A 20,054-nucleotide genomic window follows, 5' to 3' on the forward strand; every position below is an offset into this window, starting at 1 on the left:
GCATATCCTGTGGCTCTCAGCCTATGTACTGAGGCCACTGTTAACTCTACGAGTCATGTACTGAAGGTTTGTTAACTCGGGTACTCCGTATCCATGTGTGGAATACACCAGGTGTAAACCCGTGTAACCCCGTTACAGACCCGGTGAGGACGACATCGACGCCAAAATACTCAAGTATTATCGCGACTTTACAACGATCACCAAGGATAAAATCTTAACAAGATCATTAGATGCTGTCATTGTCTACCATTCTGTTGTAGGCTAGGCAAGACTGGATACTCTTTGTATATTCAAAAATTGTTTTTTTTTGTTTTCACTCCCTTTTGCTTTAATAGACATGCAACTCGGCAGGCTGCGCCACGCACATTACATGTAGCTAATACAGCTCGTAGAATTCTTTTGAACCAAAACTTTTGTTTTAGCAAGTTGATCTGTTAAGGTGACCGATGCGATCATATTCATGAAACTTAGTAGTATTGAAAAACAAAATTGGAGATTTTTGGGATAACTGACGAGGTGTGAGACCGTTTAAATATATTTATTGACCGATGATATATGATTTATAGTTAATCGTACTTGAGTAAGATTTGTAGCTAATGAATACTGACGAATTCTATCATGCTTGTAACTTCTGGCTCAAAACACTACCGTTCCTACAGCAGCACTGTATCAGAGCCAGGCGCCATTGTCACCATCACAAGTAGACGTCAACCTCCCTTTGACATTTCCAATCCATATATCTGCTTAGGGGGAGGGGTGCAGGCGATTAGGCCTCAACCGTTACACAGCATGCTGCGCACGCTGCGCGCACTGCGCACTTGCAGCTACCACGCAGGACCTCTTGCCACACGCCAATCCTGCACTCACTCGACTCTGCTGGTTGAGGACGCGCAGCTACCGCCTCTTTTTGACTGCGTACGTGCCGCTCCTGCTGGCCATGCTTGTGTCGTTCCTCCCAACCGTAGTTCAGCAAAAGCTTCTACTTACTTCTCTGGCCCACTCCAAAATGGCCATTTGGATCTTTTGTGCGCCCCACCGAATTAGGCTAAGCATTACTATTGGCTTTAATGGAATGGCTGGGACGCCACACTACCAGCATTGATTCAATGGCAACTGAAGGTTAATTTGCGGCGTACTTCCCACATTCGATTTTGACAAGCAAGCACCAGTCACCTACCGGATGCCTCGAGCACCAGGCAGCAGAGACATACCCTCCACGATGTGCGTCAGTGTGGTGAAGTGACAGTTGGCTTCTGGGAACAAGGGACTGATTGATGGGATGTGACTCGATCTAGTTCTGAGACTCATGGTCAGGCCTCTGCAAATATGGGAAATCGGAATAAAATCCCATTTTTCCCGTTTCTCATTGTCCCATTTTTCCGTACAAGAATTTTATGAATTTGAAGAACATTACAAAACTACTATCTAAAAATACGAAACTATCGTACTTGCCTCGCAATTCGAGCGATATCGCCTAGCTGTGGCTGTCAAGGCGAATGGCGGTGACGCTACAACCTCCTAAAGGCAAGTCCAAGAAGACAAAAGTAAGCCAGAGCATGCTTCCAAGTACGGCCTCGTGGTCACAGCGGCTGGACAAGGCAACGTTGCGTGTAGATTCTGCAAAGTATTCGGCGGTAAGGCGAAGTCTATCGCAGATACATCCAAACCCCGCGCCGTCAAACCTCAAGGATCAAAATGTTTAAGACTTTCCGTACAGATCTTTATACTCACCACCACGAGATTGAACATCCCAAAAAATGGTCAGAGTTTAAATCGTTGCTATTGCTACAAGACAGAGAAACATTCTTTGCCGCCGTTGAGGTGCCATTTCAAGAAACCATCGCCTCCCATTACGGAGAAGATGCGTTGCGAATGCCAGTCAGCAAACCCATCGTAGAGATTGTCATTGAAGCGCTTCTTTTCCATCCCGACGACTTAGAAGGACTCACCCACAAGCGTGCACTCAGCTTATTCGTAAAGAGCGACACGTCTGACAACGGAACATATACTGCGACTATTAAAAAAGCGAAACGTTTTTCGCTAGTAGTCAAATTGGTAGCTTCTGGATCGTCTTTTTGTCAAGCTACAATCCAGGCCCAAATTGTTCGGGAAGAGACTGGATTTGTCTGCTACTCTGGTATTCCGGAGCTCGTGGTCTCAAATTTCGTTCGTGTGGTCTGTGCTGTTGGATTTCAGTGTCTTAGTGACATATTGGCAACGACTCATGGGTTTTCGCTAGCTCTAGACTGTGCAACCTTACAAGGAATGTCTTATTTAGATGCTCGCTGCCGGTTTGTTGTCTTAGGAAAGCTGTACAATTTCCATCTAATGGCAGTACCATTGTACGACCGCCATAATGCGAAGAATTTGTTCAATTCACTTCAAACCTTCTTAACAGCGATAATACCTACTTGGAGCGGTTTACTAGTGGGGGTCTCAACTGATGGTGAAAACACAATGACTGGGCGAATTAAAGGGCTTGCTACACGAATTGCTGCCGCTACAACCGGCCAAAAAATTATTCGCGTATGGTGTGGTCTGCACCAGCTTGATTTGGTGATGAAAGCTTGTTTCGAGACGGCTCTAGATGAGAATTACATGTCTTTTCTGACGGGTTTAATTGGTCATCTACGTCGGCAACCAAGTTTATTAAAACAGTTCGCTCGGAGTGCCCCTATTTGGCCGAAACACGATGGACATCCATGACCAAGTGTGCTAATTGGCTTACGGGTAACATCCTAGCTATTCAGGAGCATTTGGACGAAAAGAATCCACCCAATTTCCCACCTACACAGTGGTGGGTATTTCTTTTTGCAGTCCAGGCGTTCGCGGCCGAATCCAGCAAAACCTTTATCGCCCAGCAAGGGCGGGCGACGCTACTGTCCGAGCAACGTGTGATGCTTAGAAGGCTGATTGAAACGCACAAACGGATGACACACATGGAAGGCCCTATCCATAGCAGTGCCATTGCAAAAATGACTGGAAAGCAATTCGAATCTAATGGCGAATATGTTCTCGAACATGTTCATGCACTTGCATTTCTCCAAAGTCTGGATATTTGGGTTTTAGAAGCCCTCGAATCGCTAGACCCGGACACCAAATTACAAACAGTTGTTGCCGTTGCTAAACTGTTTGTCAATGGGGCCAGTGAAATTTCTGTCATTACGGCTGAAAGGGAAGCTGCAAATGCTGCGTACGACGACACGCCCCTTGTACTACGCATCAACTACTAGGCATTGGTACGCCTGAATTTGCACAAATGATAAAACAGCACACTCCCCGGCTCAGCAAGACTCTTGATGCAACAGAAATACACCAGATTTCTAAGGAGTTTGTCAAACTGCAGCGATGCTGCGAGCGGGAAGATGAACTCGGCAAAGTTATCCGCGCTGCTGATGACAACTACACTTCTTTCGACCAAGCTTGGGCTGTTGTAGGTGCAGAATTCCCGGCGCTGATGCAGTTCTGCGGTGACTTGGCCTCAACGTTCCCAAATACGTCTACTGTTGAAAGTGACTTCTCGATTATGGGATGGGAGAAAGATACTTACCGCCGTAGCCTCAGTAATTTCTCTCAAGAAGGAATTCTACAAGCCAAACAGTTTGAAGAAGTCCGGGGCCTCTCTGCCTTACTTCAAAAGCACTTTAGCTAGCAAAATAACTGTAGCTCCACTTTTCCCATACCTCGACATCCGGAATACCTGTATAATGCTTCAATACGGAAAATAAGTAAATCCCTTATTTGCAGAGGCCTGCCGATGGGTAAGAATGCTGCTTATCTTGCAGCAGCCAAGAAGAAAATAAAGACCGCCTAGAAGCTGAGACGTCTACAAAGAAGAGCCCGGTGAAAAAGAGAATATCCAAGGCACAGCGTGCTACTTTGGCCAGAGAGGAGAAGAAGACAAAGGCTGCGCAAACGATAGCCCGTGCTGCGGTGGTGGTTGCTCGACGCGCAAATGAGAAGGCGAGGGGACGTGCGCGAGTTGCGGAAGTGGAAAGGTGAGGCGTAGGAGCGCGCGCAGAAGCTCTCCTGATTTTAGCAGCAGAGAAGAAGAGAAGAGGGGCACCAAGAAGCAAGCTGCCAAGAAGCAAGCTGCCAAGAAGCAAAAGACGTCACATTGTTGACTCAGATGGGGATGAAGTCGCTGACGATGAGGGTGTAGCTTTCGCGGCAAGGTGCAAACGCATATTTCATGTTGTATATACACCACCAACTAATACGAATGATGTTGTATGTTGTGTGCAGATCGCCTGCTTCATCCACCGAAATATTAGCAGTGCCTCAGACCAGACGTCAACCAGCAAGGTATGTGCCATGTTGTATATACAGCGTGTAAAGAGTTGAGCATGCTGTATAGTAACACTTGTTGATGAGGAAATTCTTGACAGGTCACTGACTATGAGTACAGCTAACCCAGACTCGAGCTCAGCTGTTACTACGGGCGCTTCTATCCAAAATCGTGATGATGGTGCGCTCAACTCAGACTTGGAGGGGGAGGGTGGGGACTCCGATGACTGGTGCATCGAGGATGAGGGATTGTATCCTGGACTCTACCGTGGTGGATACGGACCTACTGAGGCAGTGTTGGAAGCTGTCGACTCACCTTTGAGCCTGTTTTTCTTCTTCACGCCTCGTCGCCTGTGGCGTCGGATTGCTACAGAAAGTAATCGCTATTATCACCAGCACCTCAATGAGCGAGTGGATAGAATTTTTGACACCCGAGTGGAAGACAATGAAGAGCTAACAAAAGGGAAGAAGTGCTTCTCCAGGAGACGAAGAAGCACATGAAGATAACGCCTGAGGACGTTGTTCACTGCATCGGCCTGCTAATTGCGAGGATGCTTTGTCCTCACAAGCGTCGGTTTGCTGAGCATTGGGCTACGAAACCTGTAGGCGCAGCCCCCAAAGGCACGTTTGGGTCGTATAAGGGAAAGTCCCGCTTTGAATGCATCATGCAAAACCTCCATTTCACTGTCAACACGGACGCGCGAGCTGAGACGGACCGCGTGTGGAAGGTTCGCTCTGTCGTAGATACACTTCAGCATACATTTGCACGTGGCTACAACGTTCCTCCGGTGCTCTCATTTGCCGAAGCAATGATTCCTTCAAGAAGTCGCCACAATGAAACGAGACAATTAATGAAGGACAAGCCCCATAATTGGGGCACGAAACTGTTCATGACATGTTGCGCCACTACTGCATACTGCCTACGGTACGTGAAACGCTGGTTCGTTTTTTTGTGCTAAGTGTTTCATGTTGTATTTAATCACTTGTAAATTAATCTGCATGGTGTATATACAACATGAACAGATTGGAAGTTTCTGTGGCACTGATCAGCATGCCGACGAGCTTGGAGGAGACCCGCATATCCCGATCTCTCCCGATCCAAACTCCGGCCCTGCTGCAGTTATCAGGAATCTGGAAGCAGTGCTTCCTGGTCAAGAAGAAGGTGTCTACCACACAGTGGTTACAGATCGATTTTACACGTCGATCCAGCTAGCAATGCAGCTTCTGGCCCGGAATGTATACACCGTTGGGACCATCCAGACCAACAAAAAAGGATTTCCATCAAATCTAATTACTTCGGATGCCACTCGCCCATCTCCTATTGAACGTGGTACCAGCACCATCGCTGTCGCGGAGTGCTGCAATCTCCTACAAGTCATGCGCTGGTGGAATCGTCTTCCCGTTTACCTTCTTTCTACCGGGCACAGCACTACAATCTAGTCATGCGGTATGTTGTATGGATATATATACTGACGAATGAATGCTAACTTTTGCTACTTATTTTGTTTCTATCAAAGGACGACACTTGCCTGGTGGTCGGAGATCCATTATCCCTTGCCCATCCGCCATGCGTGGCTATCACCGTTGGATGGGCGGGGTTGTCATTCATGACCAGCTGAGACTGCAACGTTACTCGCTTCAGCTGTCCGTTCGCTTTCGGAAGTACTATAAGACGATCTTCTTGGGCCTTGTCGACATCGCTATTGTGAACGCACTCATCATCAATCGTGAGGCACGGAAGCAGAATGGTGAGCCCGCTGCTGATCATGCAGAGTTTCTTTCAGAATTGCAGGCGCAACTGTTGCAGGTCACGTCCGCAGATTTTGTTAAAGAGGTATATCCTACATGTTTGGTGATTGACATGTTGTACATGTTGTATTTTACTAACTTACTTTATTATCGTGTAGACATTCTCACCAGTGCCATCCGAGCAAAGTGCGAACGTTCCAGCTGAACACAAATTGACAGAGTTTCCTGAGTGAACACAGGTTCGTGAGGGTGTTCGAAAGAGGCCTCAGCATCAATGCAAGGTCTGCTCAATTCGGAAGCAGAAAGTTGGTCAACGGAGTGCAACGAGATTCTACTGTGAGGCGTGTAGCGATGGTAGCAGACGGTAAGTCGATGACGATCATTATTAGTGGCAACTCAACTAACTGTACTTGGTATGTATATGCAGCGTCTACCTCTGTGATCGTATTCGGCCAGGCCATTACCTACGAAACACCATGACGTGCCACCAAATCTGGCATGTCATGTGAAAAAATGGAGAGGAGCGACCTCATCCTCGCGTAGGGCATTCAGATGCGTAGTGTAGGGAAGAAACGTCGGTGCCACTCCAACAACGAGGAAGGCAGTGACAGTGGCGACAACGGAGGAGGACAAGAAGTTGTCGGCGACAATGGTGGAGAGGGTAGTGATAGTGAAGAGTAGTGAACAAAAATGTACGAATTAGTCGTGCATAATCCAATGGTCTTTGCAATCAACGCAGTGTTCAAGCATATTCAATACAGTTTTGGGCAAAAATTGTAAAAGAGGCACTCAGATCATGTCTAATACGCCCTGTCAGAACTTCCTCCTGTAGCGTGGGTGTCTTTGCCAACATGCTGATGCATAGCGCTGCGAGGAAAATCGCAATCAATGCATGACCAATCTCACAATCTTCCCGCAGTACAGAAAACTGTTTCGTACTTACACGGTCCTTTACAAAATTCAAGTGTAGTCTGTCTTTAATATGTAGTATATACAGCATGTGGGGTTGTGGACATAGAGCAAATTTCGCCGTAAGTGTGTGTGTGTGTGTGTGTGGGGGGGGGGGGGGTTAATGCAAAGGTAAATCGCAGCTAGCATGCTGCTTAAAGGTAGGTACTTAAGCGTACCTTTAAGCAACATTTGCTGCGATTTACCTTAGCCCATGTGATTTGCAACCGTGACACCCGTCCCAAGAATCAAAACATGGATCCATGTTTCCACCGTGGTTTAGCATGTTTTTCGACTTTACTTGTTTTCAGTATGGTCGCTAACTTAACCCGTATAAAAACACGGGCTGTGCCACCGCTCATAGAAATTTTTCCACGCTTATGAACCCATGTTGCCAAATATGAGTGATGGTCATTTTCTCATTCAACTCGAAGTTGACTACCAGAGCCATTCCTCAACAAGCGTCTTCCCGACATGGCTGCGACCACTCAACGCGTAACCATCATGCCAAGTGCACTTGATGCAGTCGCTCCTGCCACCGCCACACCCATCAACCACGAAGCTTTCCCCGTTCTCTGCCAGATCTGCATGGACACTGCAGCCTCCGTCTTCCAACTGTGCGGCGTCGACTGTCTGGCCGAGGTCTGTAGCCAATGCCTCGTGCGCTATCTCACTACCAGCGTCTACTCCTTCTACCCGGGCATTCTACCCAAAGTCCGTTGCCCAGTGTGTCTCACTCTGCTTAATAAAAACCAATGGGAACAGTTCGTCCAACCTCCAACGCTAGAGCTACACGACACTCGAGAACCCGAACAGGAACAAACACAAGAGGAGCAACAGCAACAGCAAGATGACAACAGACACGTACTGGAGAAATACGTGATGCTTTGTCGTCAAAGCTGCGGTTTCCAGAGTCCATGCTGCCATCTTTCAAGCTACACGATGCTACCGGAACGATATGCAGAGACGGAGGTTGGAGACGACGAAGATGCCCAATTAGAGCTGCCTGTTGAGCAGGTTGAAGCTCTAAGCGAGTTGTATCAACGCGGTGTAGAGTACTGCTACCATCGTCAAGATGCGACGGAATTTTACAGGTTTTTAACAGAAAAGTTTAAGAAAAATAGTGAGCAGGTACTGTGGAGACTGCTACCCAATATTGTGGACGAAGAGCGACGTGCAGCACTGCTACTGCGTCATTTGAACAAGAACCCAGACACGCGTACAATATGCTGTGGCGTTGCTGTTTGCTTCAAGTGCAAGGCCACGAACCACCATGATGGAGACTGTCGGGACTTTATTGAGGAGGAAAACGTCGTGGAATGCCGCGGCTGTAGCGTCACAGTCGTCATGGTGGACGGATGTGACTCGCTTAACTGCCTTTGTGGGCATTCATTCTCGTGGTCCGAGGAGGTGGCTCGTCAACGTGCACAACGCAAGCTCCTTGCACCCGTAGAAAACGATGAGTACGACAAGTGGTACCTCTGGCACTACAGAATGAGTGAAGCGCTACAAAAGGTGACAAATCTGTCGGCTACGCAGCGCGAGATGCGACTGGACAGACTCGTACGTGATCATCGGCCACTATTGCGTCGAGTGCTGCTCCGTCGAGTATACCGCCGCCGACTGAGCAAGAAAGATCCTGAAAGTGTCGAGGAGGCAGCGATTAAGCTCAAATCGATGGCGGAGAGCCCACTGACGCCCGAGTCTCCGCTGCTTTCTCGCAGTGCGTCTATGCCATGATCGTTAAATGACACAAAAGAATTTTATGGTAGTAAAGCTAAGTTTGAAAATAATGCTACTCGTACAGTAAAAAAAAACACTATTGCCTATTGTTTAATAATAATGAGGTGGTGTGGGTGAGGCTTCTCTCGCTCTATGTCGACAACGAAGTTCGTATTACCGGTAGCTGCCTTCTTTCGTCACGCATCAGTTGATACTACGCGTAGCCCAAAAGAATACAACACAATCCAGCTTCGGCTTCGTCACTGTTTAGTTCTCATGCTTTCGTTTTGACGGATACTGATTAAAAGTCCTACATTTCATTTTATTTATGGACCTGTACGTTGGTGAACACTGCATCGCTGGTCAGAATAATTTTCAATGATCCCATGTATGGCTTGTGAAATACGCTTGTAGGTTGCGACCGTGAGGCCATTTCGCTATCTCTGCGGTACAGTATCTCCTTGCCATGCTCCCGCATCAGTGACTGCTTCGACAATAGCTACCCTATTTCGAAATACTATTTGTGCACTCCCGCAACAAGAGCGTTGATTTAACGTGGATACCAGCTCTAGCCCAAGATTGCACAACCACTACTGCCCGCACAAAATTTATGATACGCACCGATCGTACATTCCGATATACATGTATTGGTGCGTGCATGTATTCCAGTTCCTTAGTGAGCCTTTATTAATGTGTATGCGGGCCTTTTTGCAGCATCAGCCAAAATCGTTCGACCTCCCTACACACGGAGCTCCACGACTCGAGGTCTACAGTTCGGATCACTCTCTGTTTGGTCACCGCACTATGGTGAGTCACCACCATACAGAGAGCGATATCGCTGGTATCATCCAACAAAAACGATTCACAATCCAGTGGTCCGCTTCTTCAAGAAGAAAGAAGTTCTAGGCAGCTTCCAGTGAGGATGTGAGAAGTTCTCACACCCCAAGTAACGGTGATGTTCACGACAGTCTCCTTGAAGTACTTCAGAAGTATTCCACTGCGATGTTCAGGTCCTGCTGTGACCTACGGCGCGTCGGACTCGTTGTTTTGTCTGACAAGAGTCATTTGTCATCTTGTACATCCTGGTGAAAACCACAAAACCTCAGATTTTGTGTACTGTACAGGTAGCAGTGCGTCTGCAAGCTCGCAGAGCTCCACCAAAACAGTGACGAGATTTATCTTCGTGCAGACTGCCGGTTAGAAATTGATCTGGATATTAAAATTTTAATCACTTCATCTTGTACGGTCTCTGACAATTTGGTACGGTTCAAAGGAGAGGCCGATTTGATTTGGGGCGAATCTGCAGATTTTAGACGTCTACCGTCGTATTCTCGAAGACTACAAAACGGACACAAGCGAATCTCACATTTCCTAGTTGTATCCTTGCCAAACCGGGCATGCCAGCGGACATTGTTGAGACGATGCCCGCCGTGTGCATGTGCTCAAGCTCATCTACGCGTGCCCTGCTCAGTGAGGAGGGCGTCTCCCACGTCGCCCTACTCAGTGAGGTGGGCGACAAAACCATCGCGGGTCCCGAAACTTGCGGATTCCGAAAATCCTACCAGTACCATACAACACAAACTTCCCATTCTTGGTGTACGGCAAATGAGTTTTACCAAAACGAACCTATAAAATACACAGTTTGCTTCCCAGTTAATCGAATACTGGAAACTGTCGCAGTAGTGAAACTGAGCGAAAACTAACTGCTGACCGAGTCCGGCTTTTTGGCTAACCTATAGAAAAACAAAGCGGGGATAGTCAGGGGAATAGGGGAATTAGAAATACAAACAGAACGAAAGAGATGAAAAATATCCTGTGGACAGGAGCGTTTTGGAAAAGCTTCATGAAAAGCAACAAGCTTTTACAGTACTGTGTAATTCTCAAGTGATCGTGGCAGGAGACACGCTCGGTGGTGCCGCATTAATCTAGGTCAAATGAATTTTAATCCTGGTCCAATTTTAATCTTGGCCGGCAATTAGGTTCGGGCCCCGTTTTCGCGATGTTGGCCAGTCTGTTCACATTGCACGTCGTACGAAGGAGTGCAACCAGGAATCTCTCCAGATTCCACTGCATGAGAAACCGTTAGCAGCGCTAGGAGCTCGTCCCCGGCGAATCTCTAGGGTGAAAGAGCACCGGCTATTCATCATCTGGCCGAGGTCTCTGTGCCACTACAACCACTGCAACCTGTCTCGTTTCACCGTGGGTTCTTTTTATTTGCCGGTTTTCTAATCAGATGCCTATCGTGGGTAAGGCGAAGCCTCGCGGCCAACCACCACGGTATCTGCTGGGCATTTCAGCCGGTGTCGTCGTCTGTCTTGGCGCCAATCTCAGCGTTGAGCTGGGGTCATTCCGCATTTTGCTTCGCTCCCCGCAATACTCCAGGACTCCCAAGCGCAGAAAGATGAACAAGTTCCTGGTGCGAGGCCTCGGTTTCTTTAACGATGCCTACGATCTGTTCGTCATGAACGTGATCAACATCGTGCTCACGGAGCAGTACGGCAAGCACGTGTACACGTCCACCATGAAGTCGTGGGTATCTGCCGCGGCCCTCATTGGTGCCGTCGTGGGCCAGCTGGCTTTTGGCTACCTTGGTGATGTCTTCGGTCGTCGTGTCAACATGATTGCCACTTGCGTCCTGCTCATCTTTGGTGGTATCCTCTGTACGGCCGCCTACGGTGGCTCGGCCGAAGGTACTCTGTGGTTCCTGGTCGTCGCCCGCTTCATCCTCGGTATCGGTATTGGTGGCGAATACCCGCTCGCCGCCTCGTCGACGGCCGAAGATGCTACGTCCGTGGCTGACCGCAACCAGCGCGTGGCCCTTACGTTCTCCCTGCAGGGAGTGGGTTCGCTGACTGCTGCCATTCTGGGCAACCTGATCATCCAGGCCCTCGCTAACGGCGACAAGGACCAGAACCCCGACTCCCGTCTTGAGACTGTCTGGCGTCTGCTATTCGCTATTGGTGTCGTCCCCGCTATTGTCGTGTGCTACTGGCGTATCACCGCCGAGGAGACCGACGCTTACAAGGCTGCCGAGGAGCGTCGCCAGGCTGCCGCTAACGCCAACCCCTCGGCCTCGCGTGCTCGTCTCTCGTTCATCATCCGCAACTACGGTGTCAGCCTTCTGGGTACGGCCGGCACGTGGTTCCTGTTCGACATTGTGTTCTACGCCCAGAACCTGTTTTCGGCCAGTATCCTGTCTGTCGTTGGTGTCGAGAACGCTTCGCTGCAGGTTGTGACGACGCAGAACGCCTTCGTTGCTCTGATGGCTCTGCCCGGTTACTACGTCGCCGTGTACTTCATCAACCGTCTGGGTCGCAAGGTCATCCAGCTGCAGGGTTTCGTTGTCATGACGATTCTGTTCCTGGTGCTCGCAATCTTCTGGGATGACATTAAGGAGGAGGCTGTGCTCTTCATCATCCTGTACGGTCTTGCTCTCTTCTTCTCCAACTTCGGTCCCAACATGTCGACCTTCGTCATGCCCACGGAGATGTTCCCCACGCCCATCCGTTCCACGTGCCACGGTATCTCGGCTGCCGCCGGTAAGGCCGGTGCCGCCATCGGTTCGTTCGGTTTCTCCATCTGGGTCGAGAACGAAAGCTTCGGCTATGACGGCGCCTTCTACACGTTCGCTGCCATCACTTTGGTGTCGATCCCGCTCACTTGGTTCTGCATGTTCGACAACGAGCAGGGCTTCGACGAGATGGACGCTGAATTCTACCAGAAGCTGCACGGCGCCGACGACTTCACCCGCGAGTCGTTCAACTCGGTCGCCAAGCAGAACGACCTGGAGAAGGACGGTGTGTACAAGTCCACCACCACCCCTCAATAGATCAACGGAAGTACTCTTCCTAATCTTAATGTAAAAATCTTTTGAAGTGCTCATACGTTTTGTTTCGGTGCGTCGTTCGACTTTTGTTTGGTAACAACTTTAGTCGATTCCAGCCTGGAGTTTCCTGGTAAGATACTTGCCTTCACAAAAGAACAAACAGGAGATCAACGTTTGCAGTAGATGTAACCCTCCTTTTTTTTTTTTTTTTTTTTTTACAGAAATCCGTTTGCGTCCGGACAATGAAACGTTAGATTAAAATTTCCCCCATAAAGTATGCAAAAATAGTAGTAGTACTAGGAGTATTACTTTTCCACGAAATTTTTTTTTGTTAGCTTCCTAAAAAACTGTAAATTATCTTAGCAATTTACCGTTTTTTTTGGAGGTTTAAAAAAAGTACTGTGCAAAAAATTACTTTCAGAAATGTTGACAATGCTCTGGTAATCATACAAAAAATAAAAGGAAGTGAGTATTTTGACAGACTGGGAGCACTCCACTCCCAGCAAATCCTTCATTATCTTCCGATTTGCTATATTCTACCATATCCGTACTGGGTATAGCGTATACAGGCCGTATACCCGTCAACCACAAAAATCCTCTCCCCCTCCAGAAAACGCGTGGCTCCTGAGGAAGCAAGATGCCGCCGCGGCTGCGCAACGCTCAAAAGCGCCCCCTATCGGCGGACGACATCGACGTCGACAACGACAGCAACGCATCCGACGGCTCATCAAGTGAGTGGCAGCCGTCGCCAAGCCCGCCTCGTGTGGAGATGACAGGGACCACAAGTAGCGCAAGCGAGGAGTCCGGTCAAATTTGCGTCATCGCCCCGCCGCCGGGAGAGACGCAGTTTCGCTCGTGGGAAGAGCTCGAAATTTACCTAGCGAAGTACCAAGCCCAGTCGTTTCAAGTACGTTATCAAGATCTTACTTTATTACATAATACTTAAGGTCACATCCTCTGCTTACCAGATCTTCCGGGTGCGGACCAACACCTCTGTCGCCGTGCGCAATGGCAGGATAGATGCCCAAGGCTCTTCAGCGTCCAAGCACTCCGCCGAGTGGGAGAATTACGCAAAAACCTACGTTTGTACGCATTATGGTAAGTATCAATCACAAGCCACAAGTAAACGTCCTCGACAGGAGACTCGGGCCTCGGGATGCTCTGCCCAGGTATGTTGTAACTTTTGCACTCTTGGTGTGCACAAGTCGGGTTGGTTCTGGTTTAGCCACACTCAATCGGGTCATGCCAAACTCAATCGGGCAAGATCGGGCTCATTAGATAGTTACAGATTTCCACGGTTGCTGATATTTGTATGCGGCTAATCTGAGTCTAGCAAACGTACAAGATGCTGTAGAAGGCGAGCCCACATACAAAGAATCCGCCGCGATTCTATCGCGCTTCAAGCTTTTTGAGTTCAGCAAAAAACCCAGAGCCCCAGTTGCCCACAACAAGTTAAGCCTACCTCCCGCGAAAAACATCACCCCTGTGCGATCCATCACGCGAATTTTCCCAAAAGACCTCATTGAGAGGTGCAACGCCAAAGTTTCGACACTTCAAAAAAAGCACAGAGATTCATCTGACCAGAATCTAGCCGAGCAAGACATTGCGGTGGAACTAATTGGCATTGGCACGTATGCCACAGAGACTTTGGGTGTGATGAAAAAGTGGCACAGAGCAATGAAGAGCATACAGTATGTGGATAAAGTTATTAGCTGGATTGAAACGATTGATTTCACGCTACCGATGCCCCAAGCCTTTCGCGCTGAATCAGATCCTGATATGATACCTAAACTGAAGACGATCCCACTTCTGTCGGTGCAGGTACAGTAAAATCAGACTACTCGGACTCATTGCTACAGTGGACTTATTAACACGTATATGTCGAATTTAACGTAGGCAGAAGCGCTGGAACTTGTGGGCAAGTCACCACTGGGCGACGGCACCGTTAATACGCTAATGTTGAAGCTATTCGCGGAAAGGGTCGATACGATCGGTATCGATACCTCCATCGCAGGGAACGTTATGAATGGCTTCTTGCCGGTGGATACAATGAAGAGTGTGCTACTTGGGGCGACGGGTGAGAAGATTTTAATTCCAGTAATTTGCGGCAAGAACCACTGGTGTTCAATCATGATAGACCTGACATGCAAGGACGTGTTAATCTACGATCCGACGAATTCAAGCTATGGATCAAAAGTTCGACCCCTCGCTGACAAGTTGGTGACAATGCTGCCAGATTTTGCTCCAAGAAAGTACCGAGTTCGACTGTATCTTAGTGAGCTTGGAGTGCAGGTCGACAGCTACAATTGTGGCATGTATATGCTGTTAGCTTTTGAGGTTTTTGCTGGCGCCAATACTCTCAGTCTACTGAGTAGAAAGGAGCTTCAGTACCTTCGCTATCGATACCTTTGCATGTGCATTTAACACAACAAGTTGCCAGTGTTTTTGATCATTAAATGGTTGCATGTCGCTACGTTTTCTATCTATGTGTCTTGTTCACTACATTATGCCACGTGAGTGCGCTTCTCGAAGCGCTAGCCTCGTGTCATGTGAGTTAAACGCTAAGAGCTCACCAGAAACTTCCGGTTATACGTATACTTTCGGGGACACAACGAGTGATGACATGTCCGGCTCTTTGCTAGTCTGGCATATTCGGGCACTCCAATCGGTTATAATTAGGTAAAAATGCACTGTCGCTTGTTACCCAGTCTGTCTAAATAACGAGTGCCAAAATAAAAAAATCATGATTTACATGATTTTTTTGAAGTAGTATTTATGCAGTCTTCCATTCAACTCAGCGTCTCCAAAAGATGGCGCTATATTGGTCGAGGCTACTTCGTCTGAGGTCAGTGTGTGTGCGGAATGCGTGGAGGCCCAGAGATTCCACCATTCTCCGACTCGCAAGGGAACCCCAAAGCGTCATCCCTCGCCATGTCGTTCCCAGCGAGCAAATACTCGCGGTACAAGCGCGCCACCGCCTTCTTCCTTGACTGGTTGCTACGTGCTCGTGGTCGAGGGCGGTTCGCCGGTAAGCGTCTGGATCTCAACGCGTTCGATGCGGTCGTGGAAGACATCGCTCAAGACCCCACGACACTTACGCCCAAGCTGCTACAGGACCTCCCCAAGGCCCTGGGAGCTGGCCAATGCGCCATCACACTACGACAGCACGTGGCTCTGTTCTTCGACGACCAGGAGCGCGGCCACCGGCACTTCCTCGCACTATTACGACGGTGGGTCGACACTCTGAAGAGCATTGAGGTGGCGCAGGAACTCCCCGTTGAGAGGGAGATCCGGCGATTTGAGAACTATTATCAAGTCTTGCAGGTAGACGAGGACTATTTCCCGGATGAAGAGACGTTTATTAAAGACAAAGGGGCTTCCAAGAAGTCCAAGGCCGAACGGAAGAAGCTATTCGACGAGGCTTTCGCCCAAGATCTTCAAATGGAAGTTGTGTGCTACTTTATGGAGCTGGAGGAGCTGGTCGAGGGCGTCTTCAGTATCTACGACCAGGTGAAAAAGCAGGAGAAAACCATGATGGAAGCCACCGTCGTGGGGACTTTGGCTCTGCACATGGCCAACCAATTGACAGCCAAGCTTCAACTGCGCTACCCAACGTTGAAGTTGGCCGAGGATTTGGTCGGAGTGCTGGTGTGCTACCCGTCGTCGAGTCTTGCCGCTCGCCTCACTAAGGCGATCGCACAGAGACGAGCGAGTTTCGAGGCAAACGGAACGTTCGAGTTCGTGCCAGGTACGCTACTGCATGACTTTAGCAATGTATGGCTCACTTTATCCGTCTTCACGACGCTATTCCCCCCGATCGAGCCGATCGAGAAGGCACACCTGATCGCTCTCCCTGATGGCTACTTTGGCCCAAACTACGGGGAGGAGCGAACGCCTGAATACGTGTTACCCGATACCAACCACTTTGTCGTTCTACTCGCTCAACAACTACCGTTGCTGTACACTGAAATTGCCAGAAAAATTGCTGTGATGGGACGTGGATACGAAGGACAAAGTGGACTGGTAGTGGACTTTATGAACGCCATGGAAGAGTATTTGGCCACTCGACAAGTGACTATCCAACTCGTCTTCCTCTGTATATGCTGGATGCAGTCGGTCACAGCTCTGCAGGGCGACGCGGGTCTTACTCGCACTATTGGGCTTACAATTAAGCACACGGAGGATCTGATCCAAGTCGTCAAGACCTCGTTGCCCAAGCACTCGGTGCTAGCGAGTAGAGACTCGCTTCATGCTATTATAGAGGACATTATGAACGGGTTCCACTCGTCGCTACTGCAGAACGACTTAGCACGTGCGAACCCGTTGTTTGCGGGCTCTCAGATGATGTCGAATCACTTAGAGTACTTGCTGATAGGAGGCGGAGACTTCTCCACATGTCGAGCCTTCTGTCAGCTCTACAATGCACTAGTCCAGCAGGGCTTTCTAGAGCGTATCCCGTTCTTTGACGAGATGCTGGACATCTACGAGGAAATGATCTTCAATCCATCGTCACGAGCGACAGCGGTACACGGCTCCTACCATCGCGTCTACCTGCTGGCCTCCAATTGGTCCGGGAGCTCTATTGATGCAACGTACGCAAGCGCCTCAGCAACCGGTAAACATGTGAGGGAGCGAATGAAAACTGCGGATCGGAACATGGCGTCGCTGACCTATCGACTAATGCACGACGACATGTCGTTCTTGAAAGGAGCGTCGTCCAAAGAAATGCTCAAGAAAGCTGCCGATGTTTGCTCCAAGGAGATGTTTGAGACACGGATTTTATCACGCGACTTGCTAACGCTCAACGATGATCTTGTGGACGCGTTCTCGGACATGTGCGACGCGCTGGGTCGACAAGAGATTCGCGACGAGTTCATTGCAAAGGCGCTCAAACACAGGCCGCATGATGTCAAGGTCAGAGATGCAGTCGAGCACTCGGTGATGGTTCCTCTATTGGCGCTCATGGACGCTTTACGCTCAGACGGATCCGTGGATTCCAATGCTGTTCCGGCTTCTATTAGAGCTACTGTGGAGTTTATTGTGGATGGGAGTTTTATTCAGCGTTCATGCGAGGCAGTAGCTGCTATCATCAAGGCCAGATTCGCGACGCCTTCGCAAGTCTGCGAGCAGAAATATTTCACGTTTCCTGCTGGACCAGACTTTGTTAACCGAGAATATGGCTCGGTGTCGTTTAAAACGAAGACGGAGAATGAGAATCGAGAGCAGATTTTCTCGGATCTCATGAGGCTGATGAAGTCTAGTAGAGGGCCACTAACCGGTCGGAATTTGAGCGTCCTCAAGGCTGAAATCAAGAAGGACCCGCTTCTGTTGGGTATGTTTTCGCGTGGCTCTGAGTTCAATCCTGATACGGAGGACAATCACTGTACGCTGTTACATCAGGCGGCTGTGGGTCCTGCGCGCGACGCGAAACTGCTGGAATGGCTGATCCACATGGGAGCTCTGTTTAACCAGCCTCTGCACTGCCGAAAGGAGCCACGACAACGAGACCTCACGTGCCCTAGGAAGCTCTTGCCGAACACCATGGCTATCCACAGTGCCACGATTGCCGGATATAGCCAAATGGTCAAGCTCCTTCTTGAGTGGGACAACATGGTGGACTTGAACACGCCCACGTACCATACGAAGGAAACACTGGCACACTTGGCAGTCAAGCACGGACACAGGGAACTGTACTATGGCCTCCAAGGCTACGGAGCGGATGTCCGGATCAAAGACGGGAGTGGACGACGTGTGTGTGAGGTGACAACGGACCGGAAGCTCGCGGAAGAGATTGCCGTGATCGAGGCAAGGATTGAACTCACGAGCAGTATGGGCCGAGGACGAAGAGAGAGACCTGGACTATTTCAACAGGGTCTGACTCGTCTCGCAGAACACTCCCGGAAGTCGCTGTTCGCCCAGCGCGACGGAGAGCGACAACGAGCTTTGGACGACCTCACTACGAGCGCGCCGATGCGGTCCAAGAGGAAAAAGAAATCCAAGAAAGAAGCAAAAGACGACGCTGGAATGACAGCTGGAGATGCCGCTACTAGTTTAACAGCAGCCACGGGATCACCTCCATCTGTAGTGACTGAAGCCGGTACTTCGCCAACAGCAGCGGTGATAGCTGCTTTGCTGGGAATTGGTTCGAGCGATGAAAAGCGTGACACTACGGTTCAGGATTCCCTCCAACACACGATGGCTGCATTCACGCGATTGCGCGATCCCAACATTGCCTCCGTTGACAAAGTACAAGACGTGCAGCACGTCTGCAAAGTGATCCAGAGGTTGGACGACGCCGCCGAGGTGCAGGCCGATGCCAACAAAATTATCAACACTGGCGTTCAACTGAGAGTCGACATTTCGTATGAGGCCACACAAGTGATCCACATGATACAGAAATTTTATAGAATGGATCACGCTGGCGAACCTGACGCCGTTCTAGCTCCTGTGCGGGAACTCTGTGCTACAACGATCGATTTCGTCAAGTTTGTCGTGCGCACGGCACGTATCAGCGTTTCTGTCGGCCGGAAGGCTCAGGCCAGTGAAGTTCTAGCTGCGTTGGAGAAGCGTCTGCTGAAGACACCTCTATCTGAACGAGAGCCGCCAAATTTTCGAGAGATGGTGCAGACCTACTCAAAGGAGCGCGATTTTGTGGGTTTGGGCAGAACGTCGAGTCCTGATGCACTTCGTCGCTTGGAATGGTACTTGAAAGACGCTGTGGAGAACCATAAGCTTCTCATGACTCTCGACAGAATTGCTGGGTGTCCGTATTACTTTAAGCTGGCAATTGCCTCTGCAACGAGTGAGCAACAGCTGGATCATTTCAGGACGGCAATTAACGGCCTTGCTGCACTAAATGGTGTCGCCTGCTTTAGAGATCGTGGTTGGTGTGTTGTTTATGGCGGCGCCAGTAAAGACGATGTTGCCACAGCTCGTGACTTGGTGAGCAAGGTAGCCACTATTCAAGATATCCAATTTGACGAGCAGAGCTCGCAGCTCTGCACCACGACCCTCCAAATTGGACACTTCCAGTTCTCGGCTGGCGGAATCCTTCGGAACGCTGAGGCAGCTTGAGAACACAGGGGTTTCAGCAAACTGCTACTTGCGATGCATTTTCATGCGTGATTGATGTTTTGGCAAATTATGCTTAAAAGTAAGTTTGACACGCAACTATCTGTCTACAACCTAATTTTTGCCTGACATGTTCAGCCTTGTATTGTCTATAAATGTATTAGTGACAACTTTTCCTAGCGAAAGAAAAAGTTGTTCAACGATGCACTTCGGAAAATAGATTTTCATTACCCCTTTCGATAATCTTATCATTACTACAAAAATGCAACGCTTAACGGGATTTCGATCATCCCACCTATGAAGATGACGTGGTTGGAGTACTCACAGACTTGTACCCCGCTTCCTTATCCATCTCTGCACCCTTCGAGGCAAACGAGTCACGAGTAAATGCGTCCTCGCCGTGAAGCTTGCGGTAGAACTCGGCGTCCATCTCCTCAATAGGAACGTTGTT

At 49.2% G+C, this 20,054-nt stretch overlaps 8 protein-coding genes across 8 annotated transcripts; 7 read left to right on the forward strand and 1 right to left on the reverse strand.

Moving 5' to 3' along the window:
* Positions 1-1,496: 1,496 nt before the first annotated feature.
* PPTG_24002 (hypothetical protein) lies at positions 1,497-2,305 on the forward strand (the record flags this gene model as incomplete). The annotated part of the gene is made up of 2 exons (XM_008914620.1): positions 1,497-1,634; positions 2,279-2,305. The coding sequence occupies 2 exons, from the start codon at positions 1,497-1,499 to the stop codon at positions 2,303-2,305; spliced, it is 165 nt and encodes a 54-aa protein (XP_008912868.1).
* A 397-nt stretch (positions 2,306-2,702) lies between these two features.
* PPTG_16879 (hypothetical protein) lies at positions 2,703-3,233 on the forward strand (the record flags this gene model as incomplete). The annotated part of the gene is made up of 1 exon (XM_008914621.1): positions 2,703-3,233. One exon carries the CDS (start codon positions 2,703-2,705, stop codon positions 3,231-3,233), a length of 531 nt encoding a protein of 176 aa, XP_008912869.1.
* Positions 3,234-3,259: 26 nt separating this feature from the next.
* PPTG_24003 (hypothetical protein) lies at positions 3,260-5,831 on the forward strand (the record flags this gene model as incomplete). The annotated part of the gene is made up of 7 exons (XM_008914622.1): positions 3,260-3,600; positions 3,786-3,998; positions 4,246-4,305; positions 4,389-4,663; positions 4,759-5,212; positions 5,311-5,734; positions 5,805-5,831. 6 exons carry the CDS (start codon positions 3,260-3,262, stop codon positions 5,498-5,500), a joined length of 1,533 nt encoding a protein of 510 aa, XP_008912870.1. The 3' UTR covers positions 5,501-5,734; positions 5,805-5,831.
* A 1,535-nt stretch (positions 5,832-7,366) lies between these two features.
* Positions 7,367-8,872, forward strand: PPTG_16883 (hypothetical protein). Its single transcript, XM_008914623.1, has one exon. It carries the CDS (start codon positions 7,459-7,461, stop codon positions 8,722-8,724), a length of 1,266 nt encoding a protein of 421 aa, XP_008912871.1. The 5' UTR covers positions 7,367-7,458; the 3' UTR covers positions 8,725-8,872.
* Positions 8,873-10,939: 2,067 nt separating this feature from the next.
* Positions 10,940-12,712, forward strand: PPTG_16884 (hypothetical protein; the record flags this gene model as incomplete). Its single annotated transcript, XM_008914624.1, has 1 exon — positions 10,940-12,712. One exon carries the CDS (start codon positions 10,940-10,942, stop codon positions 12,533-12,535), a length of 1,596 nt encoding a protein of 531 aa, XP_008912872.1. The 3' UTR covers positions 12,536-12,712.
* Positions 12,713-13,169: 457 nt separating this feature from the next.
* On the forward strand, positions 13,170-14,956 carry PPTG_16885 (hypothetical protein; the record flags this gene model as incomplete). Its single annotated transcript, XM_008914625.1, has 5 exons — positions 13,170-13,439; positions 13,501-13,630; positions 13,672-13,701; positions 13,887-14,353; positions 14,429-14,956. The coding sequence occupies 5 exons, from the start codon at positions 13,170-13,172 to the stop codon at positions 14,954-14,956; spliced, it is 1,425 nt and encodes a 474-aa protein (XP_008912873.1).
* A 363-nt stretch (positions 14,957-15,319) lies between these two features.
* PPTG_16886 (hypothetical protein) lies at positions 15,320-19,858 on the forward strand. The gene has a single exon (XM_008914626.1). The coding sequence runs from the start codon at positions 15,395-15,397 to the stop codon at positions 19,604-19,606; it is 4,212 nt and encodes a 1,403-aa protein (XP_008912874.1). The 5' UTR covers positions 15,320-15,394; the 3' UTR covers positions 19,607-19,858.
* A 40-nt stretch (positions 19,859-19,898) lies between these two features.
* PPTG_24004 (hypothetical protein) lies at positions 19,899-20,033 on the reverse strand (the record flags this gene model as incomplete). Its single annotated transcript, XM_008914627.1, has 1 exon — positions 19,899-20,033. The coding sequence occupies one exon, from the start codon at positions 20,031-20,033 to the stop codon at positions 19,899-19,901; it is 135 nt and encodes a 44-aa protein (XP_008912875.1).
* Positions 20,034-20,054: the final 21 nt, after the last annotated feature.

The sequence above is a fragment of the Phytophthora parasitica genome (assembly GCF_000247585.1).
Source record: "Phytophthora parasitica INRA-310 unplaced genomic scaffold supercont2.62, whole genome shotgun sequence".
NCBI classification, from domain to species: domain Eukaryota; phylum Oomycota; class Peronosporomycetes; order Peronosporales; family Peronosporaceae; genus Phytophthora; species Phytophthora nicotianae.